Genomic DNA, 15,457 nt, shown 5'->3' with positions numbered 1-15,457 from the left:
TTTGAATCAGTTTTGTTGTTTCAAAAGTTTTTATTTTCATAACATTGATAGTTTATAGGAGTCCTTTGAAAATTCTATAATGCAAGCTTCTAAAATTAACTCACTGAAATAAAGGAAAGTAAAAAAAATCATTGAATAACAATGGGATTACATGTTAATGCTGAAAGAAGGGATTAAAATTTCTCAGAATTTAAGCAATAGTTAAATTATAAATATATTTTAAATTAAGCATGTATAAACAGGAATGTTTAAAATACATAATCTTTTTTTATAAAGACTTTCTTAGAAAGACAAAGGTAGACTTTCTTTTCTCTATATTTGAATTTTGTACTATTCACTAATGAAAACTTAACTGCTCTTCTAAGTAATGAAAGTAAACTTTTTAAAAATTATATGTTACCTAGAAAAACATCTACAAGACATTTAAAGACTCGGATTCAGTATTTTTCCGATTAGGAGGACAAACTATTTCAAAAATAACAAATTTACCCTAATAAATGTATAGATTTAATACAGTTAAGAGTACTAAAAGAATTTCATTCTTGCAGCTAGATAAAATGATTTTTGAAGAATAGTATAATAGTAAAAATTAACTTGAAATAAACAATTGTGAGGTATGAGTTCACTGGCAAATACTTATATTTTAACATTACAAATAATTAAAACCCTAGAGCACTATCATAGACTGATCTGAACAATAAAAACTCTAGAAATAATTTTAAGTGAAATACTCAATAAACTATTAATTAAGTTCCTCCAATCAGCATTTATTACGTTATACTTATTAGCCAGCTGGTTAATTTCTTAAACGTTAATTATCTACACAAACCAAATCTAGATCATTGTAGAGTTCGGTTTTTTTTTTTTTTTTTAACGGTTCTACACATTATCAGCAAAATAATAGAAACTTATTAAAAATGAAAATTGACACCGAAAAGAAGAGAATTTAGCAACACACCTGGAAGCTCTTAAAATTCTCTATTTTATTAGAACATCTTGTTCTATTTCTGGAAGTTATGTTTCCTTCATATATTAGGAGAAAAACAAGATATAACATTATGCAAATACTATTAGAGAAAGTAAAGATAAAAGCAGAATATTTTATTCTGTGGTTTTATGTATCATCTACAAGGTTAAGGTTTTGTTATTTAACGCGGACGAGGAGAGAAACACATTAAATGAGAAAAGGGGAGATATACAGCCTAGGCCTTGAAGAATCAAAAGAATTCACTGAAAGAACAGAAAGGGAGTAATGTGGCTGGCTTGTTTCTTTAAGAACCCTCCCCAACCCAGAGGGCTTCCCGCCAAAGCACTTTGGGTTTTCATTCTGGTCCGCAGACTCTACGCATTAATGGGGCTGCGACAAACTGAATGTACTTTACTGTTCTCGGGTCTCGAAATGTCTGGACGTGATAAGGGTGGGAAAGGGTTTGGGGAAGGGGGGCGCCAAGCGTCACCGCAAAGTTTTGCGAGACAACATCCAGGGCATCACTAAGCCCGCTATCCGCCGCCTAGCTCGGCGTGGAGGAGTCAAACGCATCTCCGGCCTCATCTACGAGGAGACCCGCGGGGTGCTGAAGGTGTTCCTGGAGAATGTGATCCGGGATGCAGTCACCTACACCGAGCACGCCAAGCGCAAGACTGTCACCGCCATGGACGTGGTCTACGCGCTCAAACGCCAAGGACGCACCCTCTATGGCTTCGGCGGCTGAAGGAAAAAAGTTCGACCTTATTTATTAAAGGCCCTTTTTAGGGCCCGCCAAGTTTTCATTGAAAGAGTTAAAATAACACCATTCACAGAACACAAGATTTAGCGAAAATGGCCAGTGTTTACCAAGAACGCTGCGGTGTTACAAAGAGAAAAGTGGAGTACGTGTTTCCAGTTCTTTATATTGACAACTTAGTGGCTCTTAAAAGAGCCTTTGTGGTTGGTCTAAGAACGGTTGCTGGACAACTTTACTTGGCGCTGGTGTACTTGGTGACGGCCTTGGTACCCTCAGACACCGCATGCTTGGCCAGCTCCCCGGGCAGCAGTAGGCGCACGGCCGTCTGGATCTCCCTGGATGTGATGGTCGAGCGCTTGTTGTAATGCGCCAGGCGCGACGCCTCGCCCGCAATGCGCTCGAAGATGTCGTTGACGAAGGAGTTCATGATGCCCATAGCCTTGGACGAGATGCCGGTGTCCGGGTGGACCTGCTTCAGCACCTTGTACACGTACACGGAGTAGCTCTCCTTGCGGCTACGCTTGCGCTTCTTGCCGTCTTTCTTTTGCGCCTTGGTGACCGCCTTCTTGGAGCCCTTTTTCGGGGCCGGAGCGGACTTCGCTGGTTCTGGCATGGTTGTAAAAACCTACACCGAAGTCTAAAACACAAGCCAGAAAACAGTAACAAGAAACGCAAAATGCCTCTTTTATATAGAACCTTCTATGCAAATAAGGTCATAGGTTAAAGTCTTAGTCTATTGGTGGTGGTTGAAAAAGACGTCATAAATTAGTTATGCCCAATCAGAACGGAAGAATCCCAATCTCTCATTCCCATTGGTTAAAATGAACCCACTGACCTAACCAATGACACGTCTTCTTTTTCGCGCCCAATCAGGCTTATAAAAGGCGCTGCACTTACATTAGCAAGTTCGTCTGCGCTGCTGCTGTAGATTCCGAAATGTCTGGACGTGGCAAGCAAGGGGGCAAGGCTCGTGCTAAAGCTAAGACCCGTTCATCGCGGGCTGGGCTCCAGTTCCCTGTAGGCCGCGTACATCGCTTGCTCCGCAAAGGTAACTATGCCGAGCGGGTAGGTGCCGGGGCCCCGGTGTATCTGGCGGCGGTGCTGGAGTACCTGACGGCCGAGATCCTAGAGCTGGCGGGCAATGCGGCCCGCGACAACAAGAAAACGAGAATCATTCCGCGTCACTTGCAACTGGCCATCCGCAACGATGAAGAACTCAACAAGCTGCTGGGGAAGGTCACCATTGCTCAGGGTGGTGTTTTACCCAACATCCAGGCCGTGCTACTACCTAAGAAAACTGAGAGCCATCACAAGGCCAAATAAAGAGGTTAGGAAAGGTGAAAAAACCAACGGCTCTTTTCAGAGCCAACCTACATTGTCAAAGAAAAGGCTGTGATTACTGTGTATTTTGAGTGATAAAATTACAAGGTGCTTAACTGAGGTTGTGAAGCAATTCTGATGGCGTTTTAAAATATGGTCTGAATTGACGTTCACGTGGACTAGTATGCTCACAAGATGGGAGGTGAATCAACAGGTAACTTCTTGAAATCAGATAACCCTAATGTTGCCTAGTAGTATTCTTACGTAGTCAATATGGGAGGCACTGGTTAACTTTTAAGAGACATTCAGCAGTATAGAGTATAGTAGAAAAAATCCTTTGAGAACATTCTGAATAAGTGATCTAACTAAAAAATAGTTTTTATGGGAAATTCTTGAGTTCTGCTTTCATTTTCCTGAGGATTTATCCTAATGGAAAATTAGCTTGTCGGTTAAAATCATACAGTATTTTCTTAATCTCGTGTAAATCCTTGAACCTATTTCTTTGGGATACATATATTAGTTTAATGCACTCCTGTGTAGACAGTCAATGCGACTCAAAATCTGCCTCCCTGAAAGTTATCTGAGTTTTGTTTGTGCGTGCTGTCGCTTCAGTCTGCGACTGCGACCCCATGAACTTAGCCTACAAGTCTCAGTCCATGAGATTCTCCAGGCAAGAATACTGGAGTGGGTTGCCATGCCGTCCTCCAGGGCATCTTTCCCACCCAGTGATCGAACCCAGTGATCTTTCTTAGGTCCCCTGCTTTGGCAGACAAGTTCTTCACCACTGGTCGACCACTAGGTGAGGGAGCCACAAGCAAACACGTAAATATGTAACACAATATTGCTGCGAAGAACATAGGGAGGAGATAAGTCATAGAGAATAATGGGGACTCATTTTAGATAAGTGGAGATAACCTCTTTTAAAGGAGTTACCTGATCAGAGACCTACATAAATTGAAAAATAAACAAGACAGATATTAGAAAAAGAGAATTTCAAGTAGAAATAACAAAGTGCAAAAGCCTTAAGACAGAAAATATGTTTTTCTTGGGAATAACCGGAAGGCCCATGAGGTTATGAACTTGAAGGGGGAGGGCCACTATAATATAGGACTTTGGCTGTGCAACTTAATGTGTATAAGTAATCAAAAACAACAGCAACCCTGATCTCTTGAGATAATAAATTTGATAATACAAATTAGCTAAATAGAAAAATTATGAAATCCAACACACTTAAAAAAAAAGACACCATAGAAATAGTATTGACCTCACCTTATTATGTGGTTCAAAAACTGAAAGATTTTGGAGAACATTCTTTATAATTCAGTACAGGATTTATTTACTACTCCTAGTCTTTGTTTGCAGAAGCCTTTTTGAATGAAATGATAGTAAAATGCAAAAGGCCAAGGAAAAAAAACTATGATGATACAGTGGTGCGGGTTGGGTTCTCTAGAAGCAGATGCTTCAGACAGTTTGGGGTGCAAGATGTTTATTAGGGACCAACATTGGTAGAGGAAGGAACTAGGATTGGACAGAGGATGTCAAACTGTAATACAGGCCAGACAAACATGGGGAGCAATGGAGCCTGTATTACCTTTCAGAGTTGCCCCACTTTGGGTGAAAATGTCCCAGGATCAGGTTTTACTTCCCCACCTTGCTTTGCCACTGATGTGGACTGCACTAGGAAAGGGCGTGCCTTGAGATGGGTGGAACTCTGAAACTCTAGGAACACTGAAGGAGACAAGAACTGCGCCTATCTACTAAGTGCACTCTGCAATTGGGCAGCAAGTCTTTCCTTGGTGGGGATCAGGCTACTGCATTTGCTTGTCTATGACATACATTAAGATGAATATAAATATCAATGTTGAGTCATATCTATGATAGTATTTGTAAAACTGACTTTAACATGCATAGCTAGTATTGTTTCTTTGTTTTCATTGAGGGAATTTAAAAGAGATGTGTTTTCTTTTGAGAAAAATGAGAAAACTTTCTATAAATCTTTACTAATTCCATGTACTCCAATAAGATTTTAGATGCCTCCCTCAGTCATTGCAAATGGAAGGTGATATAGAACAATTATAAGGAATATGAGAGGATCATCGGAAAAGACCTTGATGCTGGGAAAGATTGAAGGCAAGAGAAGAAGGGGACAACAAAGGATGAGATGGATGGATGGATGGATGGATGGCATCACCGACTTGATGGACATGAATTTGAGTAAGCTCCAGGAGTTGGTGATGGACAGGGAAGCCTAGCATGCTGCAGGCCATGGGGTTGCAAAGAGTTGGACATGACTGAGTGGCTGAACTGAACTGATGAGAGTTCCACTGGGCTTCTCTCCCTTCTCCAGATCCTTGGAAGGAAGAGGGTAGGGCACAGCCTTTAAAAGAATGACAGCCATAAGACATGACAAAGACTGGTTAGAACCAACGGGATTGTTCATTGTAATATTTTAACAGTTAAATGACACACCCACTAGCGCCATGACAGTTCTGAAGTGAAAGTCACTCAGTCAGGTCCGACTCTTTGTGACCCTGTGGACTACACAGTCCGTGAAATTCTCCAGACCAAAATACTGGAGTGGATATTGCGACCCCATGGACTATACAGTCCATGGAATTCTCCAGGCCAGAATGCTGGAGTAGATAACCTTTCCCTTCCCCAGGGGATCTTCCCAACCCAGGGATTGAACCAGGGTCTCCTGCACTACAGGCAGATTCTTTACCAGCTGAGCCACAAAGACAGTTCTGAGGCTAACTCTAAAAGGTCAAAAAGTGGGTGGTGGCCCAATTCCTGGAAATCTCTGCCCTTTTCCCAAAATAATTGGAATAATCCACTCATTAGCCTATGAAATTACCCTGCCCATAAACTAACCATGCCATATTTACGGGTTCACTGTCCCTCTCTCCCTCTCCCCTCAAGGCCTCCCATCTCTAAGTTGGAGGTATAAGTTGCAGTACACAGCCATCCAGTTCTACTAGTGCCAAAATGCTCTACAAAGTCAATCAAAACAGGCCCAGGATTGTTAACCCTTTGTTAACTGGTCATAGGGAGTTTACCAAGAGGTTATAAAAAAGAATTGGTTGAAGGAGAGGCAGCAACACAATTTTCTCACTGAGTTACACAAGGCTGTGATCCATGTGATCATTTCGGTTAGTTTTCTCTCATTGTGGTTTTCAGTCTATCTGCCCTCTGATGGGTGAAGATAAGAAGTTCATACAAGCTTCCTGATGGGAGAGACTGGCTGTGGGGAAAACTGGGTCTTGCTCTGGTGGGCAGGGCCATGCTCAGTAAATCTTCAATCCAATTTCCCCCTGATGGCTGGGACTGCTGCCTCCCTGTAGTTTGGCCTGAGGCAGCCCAGTCCTAGACTTTGCAGTCACTATAGTAAACTACATGCTCTATGGTACAGGTAATGGCAACCGCCTCCCAGGACTGCTGCTGCCAGTGCCCCTGACCCTGCAACAGGTCACTGTCAACCCACATCTCCGCCAGAGACTCCCAAACACTCACAGGCAAGTCTGGATCAGTCTCTCGTGGGGTCCCTGTTCCTTTCTCCTCGGTCCTGGTGCACACAGAGTTTTGCTTGTGCCCTCCAGGAGTCTCTGTTTCTCAGTCCTGTGGAAGTTCTGTAATCAAATCTCACTCAAAACCCTTCAAGCTAGGCTTCAACAGTACGAGAACCAAGAACTTCCAGATGTACAAGTTAGATTTAGAAAGGGCAGAGGAACCTAACTACTGGACCACCAGGAAATGCCCCTTACAGAGATTTTTTTTTAATAATATAGGAAAGGGAGATGGTAGGATTCCTGGAGCTATGCTGAGTAAGAGAGAAAGTTTTAAGTTTACTTTTTATAGAAAACTTATGAAAATCAGAAGTAGAAAAGCCCATGGCATTGATAAACATAGAGCTAGGAAGTTGCATAGGCCACCCTCTTTATCCTACTCAGAATCACTGTAGTAAATGTGTCAGACAGAACCCTCAGAAAGGCTTTTAGAAATAAAAAGCAAAAGAAAAGAGGCCATTTTCTAGGCTTTGTGCCCCACCACGGACTAGCAACAGGATTAGCTTTTCTCTCTCTGTATAGGGAACCACATGCAAATCAATCCCATTGCTAAAAACACCACAGCGGAAAAAAAGGAAAAGCACTTGTGTCCATAAATAGGGTGCTTTCTAAATAGGGTGAGAGAAAGTCCCTGAGGGAAAGAAAGGAAGGAGAGGTCCAACTCACACAAGCCTGAGACATAAGCACCCTGCATTCTCTGTAGAGCAGCATTTTCTTTCCTTCAACTTAACTGAGCTCATTTCCTTGAGACTGAGAAAATCCCTAGCTCTCTTCCCAGATCAAATTAATACTGGGAATTCTTCAGCAAACCTGCCAGTAATTAGGATGGCTTTGGGTGATCTAGAAGGAATGAGACAAAGAAAATCTCAGAAAATTAAGGACATCATTTTGGCTCTGCTGAGAAGCTTTTTATGGACAGCTGCTGTTATATGAACTCTTTGTTTTCATTTTCTATCCATCCTTTCCTCCCCACAGCCCTACCTGATAATGTCCTCCACATACAATAAAGTCATGTGTTGGCCACATACTGTTGGGAGACTGCTTCCATAAAGCATTGGATTGGAATCCCTGCATATTAATTCATTCATTGTGGGGCCAAACAATATTCATAAAGAACTTAACACGGAGCCCTGGTGATAAACTATTGAACAAGATAGTTATCTCCTCTTGGAACACAGTGAGGGCAGGGAGGGACGAAGGGAGGAGACTGACATTAATTTAGAATAACTCCAGTAACTAATTAATCATAAGAAACTGATTAGGGACATTGATGGAAAAGCAAAAAAAAAAAAAAAGGATCATGGAACAGAGAAAATAAAATCTGACTTAGACTGAGAGGAATATGTTGTATGGAGACAGAAAGTCAGGAAAAGCTTCCCCAATGAATTCAGTGGAAAGCTGAATGAAGCAGGAATGAAATTTAACCAGGTATAGAGAAGAAGGGAAATCATTTCCTACCAAGGAAGGAGCACTCCAGGACTCTGTCTCTAGGGTCAGTGTTCGCAGAGCCATCCGTGAGGGGGTAGGGGTGGACCATAGGGCTTCCAGGCCACACAAGAAGCACTTTCCCCTCTGGCAACCTAAACCTAGGTAAATGGAGAAAGTAATTTCAATGAGATGTGAGCACCCGAGACACCATATTTTCTGACAGTTTCAACTGGGCGGGATGAGTCCTGGTGGGGCTGAACTCAGAGGTATGGGCAGAATCAATCCATATTCGTTGCCTTGAACTGACTTCTGGCACCTGGTATGAGGCCAGATTACACGCCAAGCACCCAAAGATTCTGACCAGTTTGGCCAAAAATGGGAACCAGTAAGATTCACTTCGAAGCAACCACCCTCTCTGTTTCATAGCTGGAGGTCTGAGGACCACACTTTGTAAAACTAAGCAAGAAACTGCATGGATTAGAAGTGGAAGTGAGAGTAGTGATTCCACGAGTGTTAGCAACCAGGAGAGGAAGCATCATGTTTGAAAAATTGCACGGAGTGAAACAATTTTTGTTCCTTTTGGTTTGTTTGCCAGGGGCAAGATGTTGGAAAGTGGAGGAGAGAATAAGGCAATTAACTGGGAAGGCATTTCTAAATAAGGACGGGAACCAAAGTGCCTGTTTCTATGGATGACGGGAATGGATGTTCCTGTGAAAAGAGCAGAGGTACAGCCCAGAGGCAGGTGTTTTTCTTCATGGCTTTCTGTGATAGTATAGTGGTTAGTACTCTGCGTTGTGGCTGCAGCAACCTTGGTTCGAATCCGAGTCACGGCAAGAGCTGCATTGCTCATAAGCACCTCACTGTTTTTGCAACATTGCCATGGAGACAGCCTCGGAAATGCCTTTGCGAGATCGAAGACAAATGTTCTGCATCTTGCCCGTACTGGCCAGTAATGGCTCTTTTTTACACTCATATTTATGGATTCTTAGATTTCATATAGGATTCTATGGTGGATTTCATTTTCTTCCAGATTTATCTCTGCTGCTGCTGCTGCTGCTAAGTCGCTTCAGTCGTGTCCGACTCTGTGTGACCCCATAGACGGCAGCCCACCAGGCTCCCCAGTCCCTGGGATTCTCCAGGCAAGAACCTCTAGTCGTCATAAAAGTCAAGGAGAAATAGGTGACAACCTGATGCTTCACATTGCCTCACAGAGCTACACAGTATATGAAAGTGGATCTCTCAAAGAGAAATCAGGGGAAAATCATATATTCTGTCTCATAAATAGCTATTAGAAGCCTAATCTACAAAACACCGAAACCTCACTCTGTTTGCCTTGGAGTTGGAGAAGAAACAAACAAAAAAAACACATATCTTCGTAGCTGGTTCCACTGGGGATCGAACCCAGGACCTTCTGCGTGTAAAGCAGATGTGCTAACCACTACACTATGGAACCAAGAGCTACCAGGTCTCCTGTCCCCAGATACAAAAGTTTCTGGCAAACTATATCAGCAAATATAATTATTGATTCAAAGATAGGTAGCTTTGAATACGGAAATTTTTGGTGCTTAATTACATTTCTACTGCATTTCAGTCTCATACAAGCTTAAAATATCTTCAAGTTGCATCATTTGTGAACACACTATTCTTGATTTGTGCCCCTTTGAACACTTCTAGATTAATCTGTCTGTGAACACATGATTCTTGATTTGTGCCCCTTTGAACACTTCTAGACTATATTTATCCATTCACTCAAAGAGTATGTATGTTGAACATGTGGGCCAAGCGCTTGTCAAAGTGCTGAGGATAGAGCAGTGCAACAATCAAAACCCCTGTGTATACATACCTGATCACCTTATCTTACCATGCTGTAGTTCCTAGCAAATAACAGGTGCTGAATAAATGTATCTATTTCAAAAGAATTATAAACAAAATTAGCAGCACTCTCATGACCTCTCTTTTTTGCAGCTGAGTTACAGCTAGACAATTGGGGGATGCCGGGAGCCGGCATATTGCATATTGAGTGCATATTGCATATTGAGTGCAGCACTTTCCACAGCATCATCTTTCAGGATCTGGAATAGCTCAACTGGAATTCTATCACTGCCAGGAGCCAGCGTGAGGAACTCCGCCATGACAAAGGTCAGGAGGAAGGAGGCTTGGCATACGCAAAGGCGGGATCAAGCCTCAGGGGTGTCCCTGGAAATTCTCAAGCATCTACCCCCAAAACCAGAGTCTGCCTACTTTCTGCTTGTGCTTTCACCTACACCTCTGACTTTACGGGGGGCTGTCCCCCACTACCTCTCTGAAAAAAGAGTTAGCTTACAGCTCCAGTTAATAATTCCTGGGTGTGACAGTGTTTAACCTACAAACTCCTTTGGAAATCCTCTAGCCTGCCTGAATAGGTTTTTCCGGCCACATGTGATTGTTCAGAGCCGCCCAACTGTGAGAGGCAGGAGATGTTCTAAACTGTCTAAACACAGATTCTTTTGAGTAGTTAAAAGATTGATTAGAAATTGTATTGGTGAAGGGATTTTCACTTGTTGGGCCAATGTTTGCTGCTAAGTTTCCATATCCCTTACCTGCTGTGTCCCTGGCAGTGTATTGATTAATATAATTGGTGTAAGTAGTAGCTTTAATGTTTGTAACCTGGGACCCTTGAGTTAATTCTTTTTCTTGTTATAGCCCACCACACCTTTGCTCTGTAGGAAGGCAACTTTATCTAATGCTTTTTGGAGGCTGGCGCCTGACTTTAGAATAATCACCTTTAGAGAAAAAGGCCTCCGGGCCAGAAGATGATGCAAATCACCTAAACTTTTGCATATGATAAGTTTGCAGGAAGAGAGCCTGGCTTGCTGCATGACTCTACCCCTTCCCCCATTATCCTCTATACATAACTTAAGGTATAAAAACTACTTTGGAAAATAAAGTGCGGGCCTTGTTCACCGAAACTTGGTCTCACCATGTCGTTCTTTCTCTTACCTTCTGGCTGAATTATTCAGCCTCTTTTCTCCACTGAATTTCCTCACTGAGCTATCCTTATTTCAGCCTCTTTTCTCCACTGAATTTCCTCACTGAGCTATCCTCATTCTATTACTCTTTATATCCTTAATTAACGTTTAATTAAGCAATTGTTTCCTGATCCTCGCCTACGCCGTCTCTCCTTCGAATACCCTGGATCAGCCGGGGCTGGTCCCCGGCAGGGGACTGCTCACTAAGTTAAACTTAGGATATCTGTGCGTTAATGCAGATGGGAGGCCAAAAAAAAAAATGTTTTCAATTATAGGGGTTCAGAGCATGCCATTTCAAAATATTCTCCTCTGATATGTTGATTTTTTTTTTAAGTTAACCACACTTGAAAAACAGCAAATGCAAAAAAGGGCACTCTTACCTTCATTTTGATTCTGAAAGCAGGAGATGAAATACAATATGCCCTCCCTGTACCAGGAAGAAGGAAGCATTCTTATTACCAGAGACTGGGGAGTCCAAGCAGAGAGAAATCTTTCCAAAACAGAAAAACCTCCTTAAACTAACCCTTATCTTCCAAGTCACTTTTCCACAATTAACTGCCCTAGTCCAAACCCTTTCATCTTGTCACATTTTCATGTTTGTCCAACCTAATACATAAGTCTTGGACTCTAATTACTTCTTTAAGTCTTCATTTTTCTTGTGAGGGCTCCCATGTACAACTTGCTTAATAAAATTTGTATGGGTTTCTCCTATCAATCTGTTTTATGCTAGTTTAATTCTTAGGCCCAGTCAGAAACCCTAAGAGTAGAGGAGAAATTTTACCTCTCCTACACAATCTCTCTCTCCTCTCCCTCCTTCCTTGTAATATATTAGTGGTCTAACAAATCTTCAAATTCTGGGCCCTGATTTCCAGAGCCTTAGTGAAGACTTGGGAGCCTTTTAGAAGTCAAGTCACTGGTGAGAAGGTTGTTTGAGGGTCACATAATCCTTGTTGTTCAAGGTCTTAGAATTATAGGAGAGCAAAAAATAACCAAAGAGCCTGAGCACAAGATAGAAACTCATAGGGTTTCTGGACCAAAAATAAGGAGTTTCCAGTTCTTAATGAAAAGGATCAATTAAAAAAACAAGCTCACACACCAGAGCAAGGACTGAACTCAAGTAGACAAACAACTTACAAACTAATTTCAAAACCTTCCCACTCACCAATGACAGCAATAGGATTTTGTTCTCATATCTTTTCTGATAAGAAACCAAAAAATATTTGTTTACAGTTTGGAAGGTCTAGGATTGATTTCATAGGCTCATGAAACATTGGCCCAAGCTTACAAGAATGTAAACAAAAAACAAATCTTTGGAAGGCTCTTTGATGGGAAAATCATAAAATATAATTCAAACAATTATTTTCATAAAATTTACTATTTATGTGCTATGACTTGTGATGGGTTGTTAGAACTCTCCCTGACCTTGCAGATATATATTATAACAAGAAAAACACATAATTTTACTAAATATCTAATTTCATGAAAATACAAGGAGGCTAAGTTAAAGGAAGTATAGGATGCTACATGACCACCAACACGTTCTGAAGACTCTTACTAAACCAAAACTTTAAGCACTAGAAGACACACCTCCAACAGACTGTCATATAAAAAACCAGTAGACTTCCCTATATGGCTAGACAGATCATGTCTCAAATTTAAAAGTAGAAAATCTACGTTTTTTAAAGAGAGAATATTTTTTAACCTAGTAGTGAGAAAAATCCTTTAAGCATAACCTCAAAAGTACAAACCATTAGGGGGAAAAGGATAGAAGATAGGAAATACGGTACCCATTATGGAATTTTACACAGAAATTAGAAGCAATGATTTAAATGTACACAGGGCAACTTTGATGGATCTTAAAGTCAAAAATGCTTTTTAAAGGCATAAGTATATAATATGTAATTCATATAAATTTATATGTGCAAAAACCAAAAATGTCAATTTTGGTATATATTTGTATGTATATATACACAATGATAAAAATAATACACAATGAACAAATTAGAAAACTTGTTTATGTAAGGAGAGGAATGGCAGCAGGACATAAGAACAAAGGAAATGAATAAATCTTGTTGTAAGAAAGGGTGAGTAGTTTAGGTACAGGCTACCCTGGCAGAGAAGAGCTGGTGGGTGCCCAGAGGAAATCACGTAGATTTGTCACAGGGTCTCAGTGATTTCTCTGTTCTCCAGGGTCTTTCATTTTGTGGGTGCTCAGTGAACGCATAAGCCTCAGTGCTTCTCTATAAAGCACAAAACACAAGGAAGTTATTTAAACATTTCCAAAAGATGGCCTCATCTGTTCCTTCCCCACCTTAAGCTGTATTTGGCCAACATGCCACAGACCCTTCTGCAATCATCAGCCTGACACGGAAACTGGGAAGAGAGGTCATGTGACTCTGCTAAGACACCCTGCACCTTGCCTCCTGCCTCCTGCAGGAGGTATTAACCACATTGCACCCTAGTTTTCATTACTTCTCTGAATCTTTCACTCACTTTTACAGTCAATGAAGACAGGAATCAAGTCAGTTTTAACTCACTGGTGCAGTGAGCAGAATCTTCTCTGCATCAGTGTGTCCTTATCTTTGCTTGCTTGCTTGTGCCAGGTCAGATAAAATCGAAGGAAGCATGGTAGTCTTGCTCTTGTGCAGTGAATTAGCTCAGAAAGTAGCTTCATGGAGTCTGTAACCTGGAGATTGGGGAACTGGTGCTTATGTCTCTCATTTGTTTGGAGAGGGAAGTTTTTAAAACTCACTTTATTTGTTTCTAGAATATAAATCTTAAAGATGAAGAAGTTTTTGTTTGTTTTGTTCACTGTTCTATCTTCAGTACCCAGTAAATTACCTGAGGTACAATAGTGACCACATTTGTGAACAAAATGAATTAATGGATAAAATTTTTTAATGTGTGGCAATATCCAATATTTCCTCTAGAGGGCGAAAGTCACCATGAAATAGGAATTTCACTCCAATGTAAAATAATTTTTAAAACCTCGCACTGAAGAATGCATTATTTTTTATATGTTGAAGTTTCTGCTTTCGTATAGAAATATGGTTTGGAAATATAGATTCGTTCTCTTTGTCAAGAAATCATGTACATTTCTGTCAAAATGCTGCATTTCACAGAAAATATTACCAATACGATATAACTGAATCTTAGAAAAGCGGCCCTGTGGCTTAGCTGGTCAAAGCGCCTGTCTAGTAAACAGGAGATCCTGGGTTCGAATCCCAGCGGGGCCTTCCTTGTTCGGTTTTTATATTTCAAGAGTTGTTGCCGCCAAACATCTTGGAGATGCATTGAACAATTTATATTACTGGTAAATTCTGTATTAAATTCTTATTCCAATGTGGAGAGTCTTTTTCCAGCATCACAGTATGAAGAGCTGTGGTGAAGGGAAAAGTGAGTACGTTTCCTGTAAAGGATAGAAAGTGATGGATTTGCTAATGATTGGTGTGTGGATTGAGCACAAATTATCTTACAGTACCTGACAGCAAAATTTCAAATTCTGTCTCGGAAGTTCACTTTCAGCTCTCTTAACCTGTGACATCCAACATTTTCAGCTAAACGATGGAGTTTGGTTATCAGCATCAGGTAAAGAATTAATAAAACATTTTTAGAATCAGACTCATTTTTATTTCTGAGAACAAGTAAGAGAGGAATGTCAAATTTAGACCCTCATCATTTTGGTTTTGTACAGCCCTCAGAACTGTATTTGTTTGTTCGTTAGTAGAACCTTCTGGGAGTGGAAATTGGGAGCTTAATGATATTTTGGGGAAATAAATCATAAATAGATGATCAATTTCTTGAATGTTAAATGATATCAGAGTTTATTAGCTAAAATGTCACTGCATAGCACTGGCCTACATATTGGGTTTTTCACTTTTATTAAAAAAAGTTCAAACATTATAATTGGAGTTTTACCAGAGTCATTGTCTTTTCACTTTCATAGAAGTAGTTCTGCATTATGCCTGAAACCCTGTTTATACTTCGTGGAAACCTGGTTTCATTTTCATTAGTTTATCCATAGCAGTTCTTACCCATGGACTTCCCAAGGAATGTGAGCAAAAAAGGTAGTCATGGGGAGTAGCGGATTATGCCGTCCCAGTAAGTCTGGAGTAGGTCCTACACATTTATATATTCATAAGACTTCATATGTAAGTAATATAAATCCTCAGTTGAAAGCCAATTGCCTAGATGTTAGATTCAAAGTGCAACCAAGTTAACATTTCGAAAAGTAACTGAAATTGTGTCTCACTGTACTCTGCTGCTGTTGTCTGCTGCTGCTGCTGCTAAGTCGCTTCAGTCGTGTCCGACTCTGTGCGACCCCACAGACGGCAGCCCACCGGGCTTCCCGTCCCTGGGATTCTCCAGGCAAGAACACTGGAGTGGGTTGCCATTTCCTTCTCCAATGCATGAA

At 41.0% G+C, this 15,457-nt stretch overlaps 2 protein-coding genes, 2 non-coding genes and 1 pseudogene across 4 annotated transcripts; 3 read left to right on the top strand and 2 right to left on the bottom strand.

Moving 5' to 3' along the window:
• Window positions 1–911: 911 nt before the first annotated feature.
• On the top strand, window positions 912–1,763 carry H4C9 (H4 clustered histone 9; annotated as a pseudogene).
• H2BC12 (H2B clustered histone 12) lies at window positions 1,710–2,385 on the bottom strand. Its single transcript, NM_001078063.2, is given in 1 exon segment — window positions 1,710–2,385. A coding segment is annotated over 1 exon segment (381 nt). The 5' UTR covers window positions 2,338–2,385; the 3' UTR covers window positions 1,710–1,956.
• Window positions 2,386–2,547: 162 nt separating this feature from the next.
• On the top strand, window positions 2,548–3,164 carry H2AC12 (H2A clustered histone 12). Its single transcript, XM_010818503.3, has one exon. The coding sequence runs from the start codon at window positions 2,661–2,663 to the stop codon at window positions 3,045–3,047; it is 387 nt and encodes a 128-aa protein (XP_010816805.1). The 5' UTR covers window positions 2,548–2,660; the 3' UTR covers window positions 3,048–3,164.
• A 6,251-nt stretch (window positions 3,165–9,415) lies between these two features.
• TRNAV-UAC (transfer RNA valine (anticodon UAC)) lies at window positions 9,416–9,488 on the bottom strand. Its single transcript has one exon. It is a non-coding gene; the product is annotated as a tRNA-Val (tRNA).
• A 4,717-nt stretch (window positions 9,489–14,205) lies between these two features.
• TRNAT-AGU (transfer RNA threonine (anticodon AGU)) lies at window positions 14,206–14,279 on the top strand. Its single transcript has one exon. It is a non-coding gene; the product is annotated as a tRNA-Thr (tRNA).
• Window positions 14,280–15,457: the final 1,178 nt, after the last annotated feature.

The sequence above is a fragment of the Bos taurus genome, chromosome 23 (assembly GCF_002263795.3).
Source record: "Bos taurus isolate L1 Dominette 01449 registration number 42190680 breed Hereford chromosome 23, ARS-UCD2.0, whole genome shotgun sequence".
NCBI classification, from domain to species: Eukaryota; Metazoa; Chordata; class Mammalia; order Artiodactyla; family Bovidae; genus Bos; species Bos taurus.
Note: the sequence above shows the minus strand (reverse complement) of the source record. Positions and strands in the feature narration are given on the sequence as shown.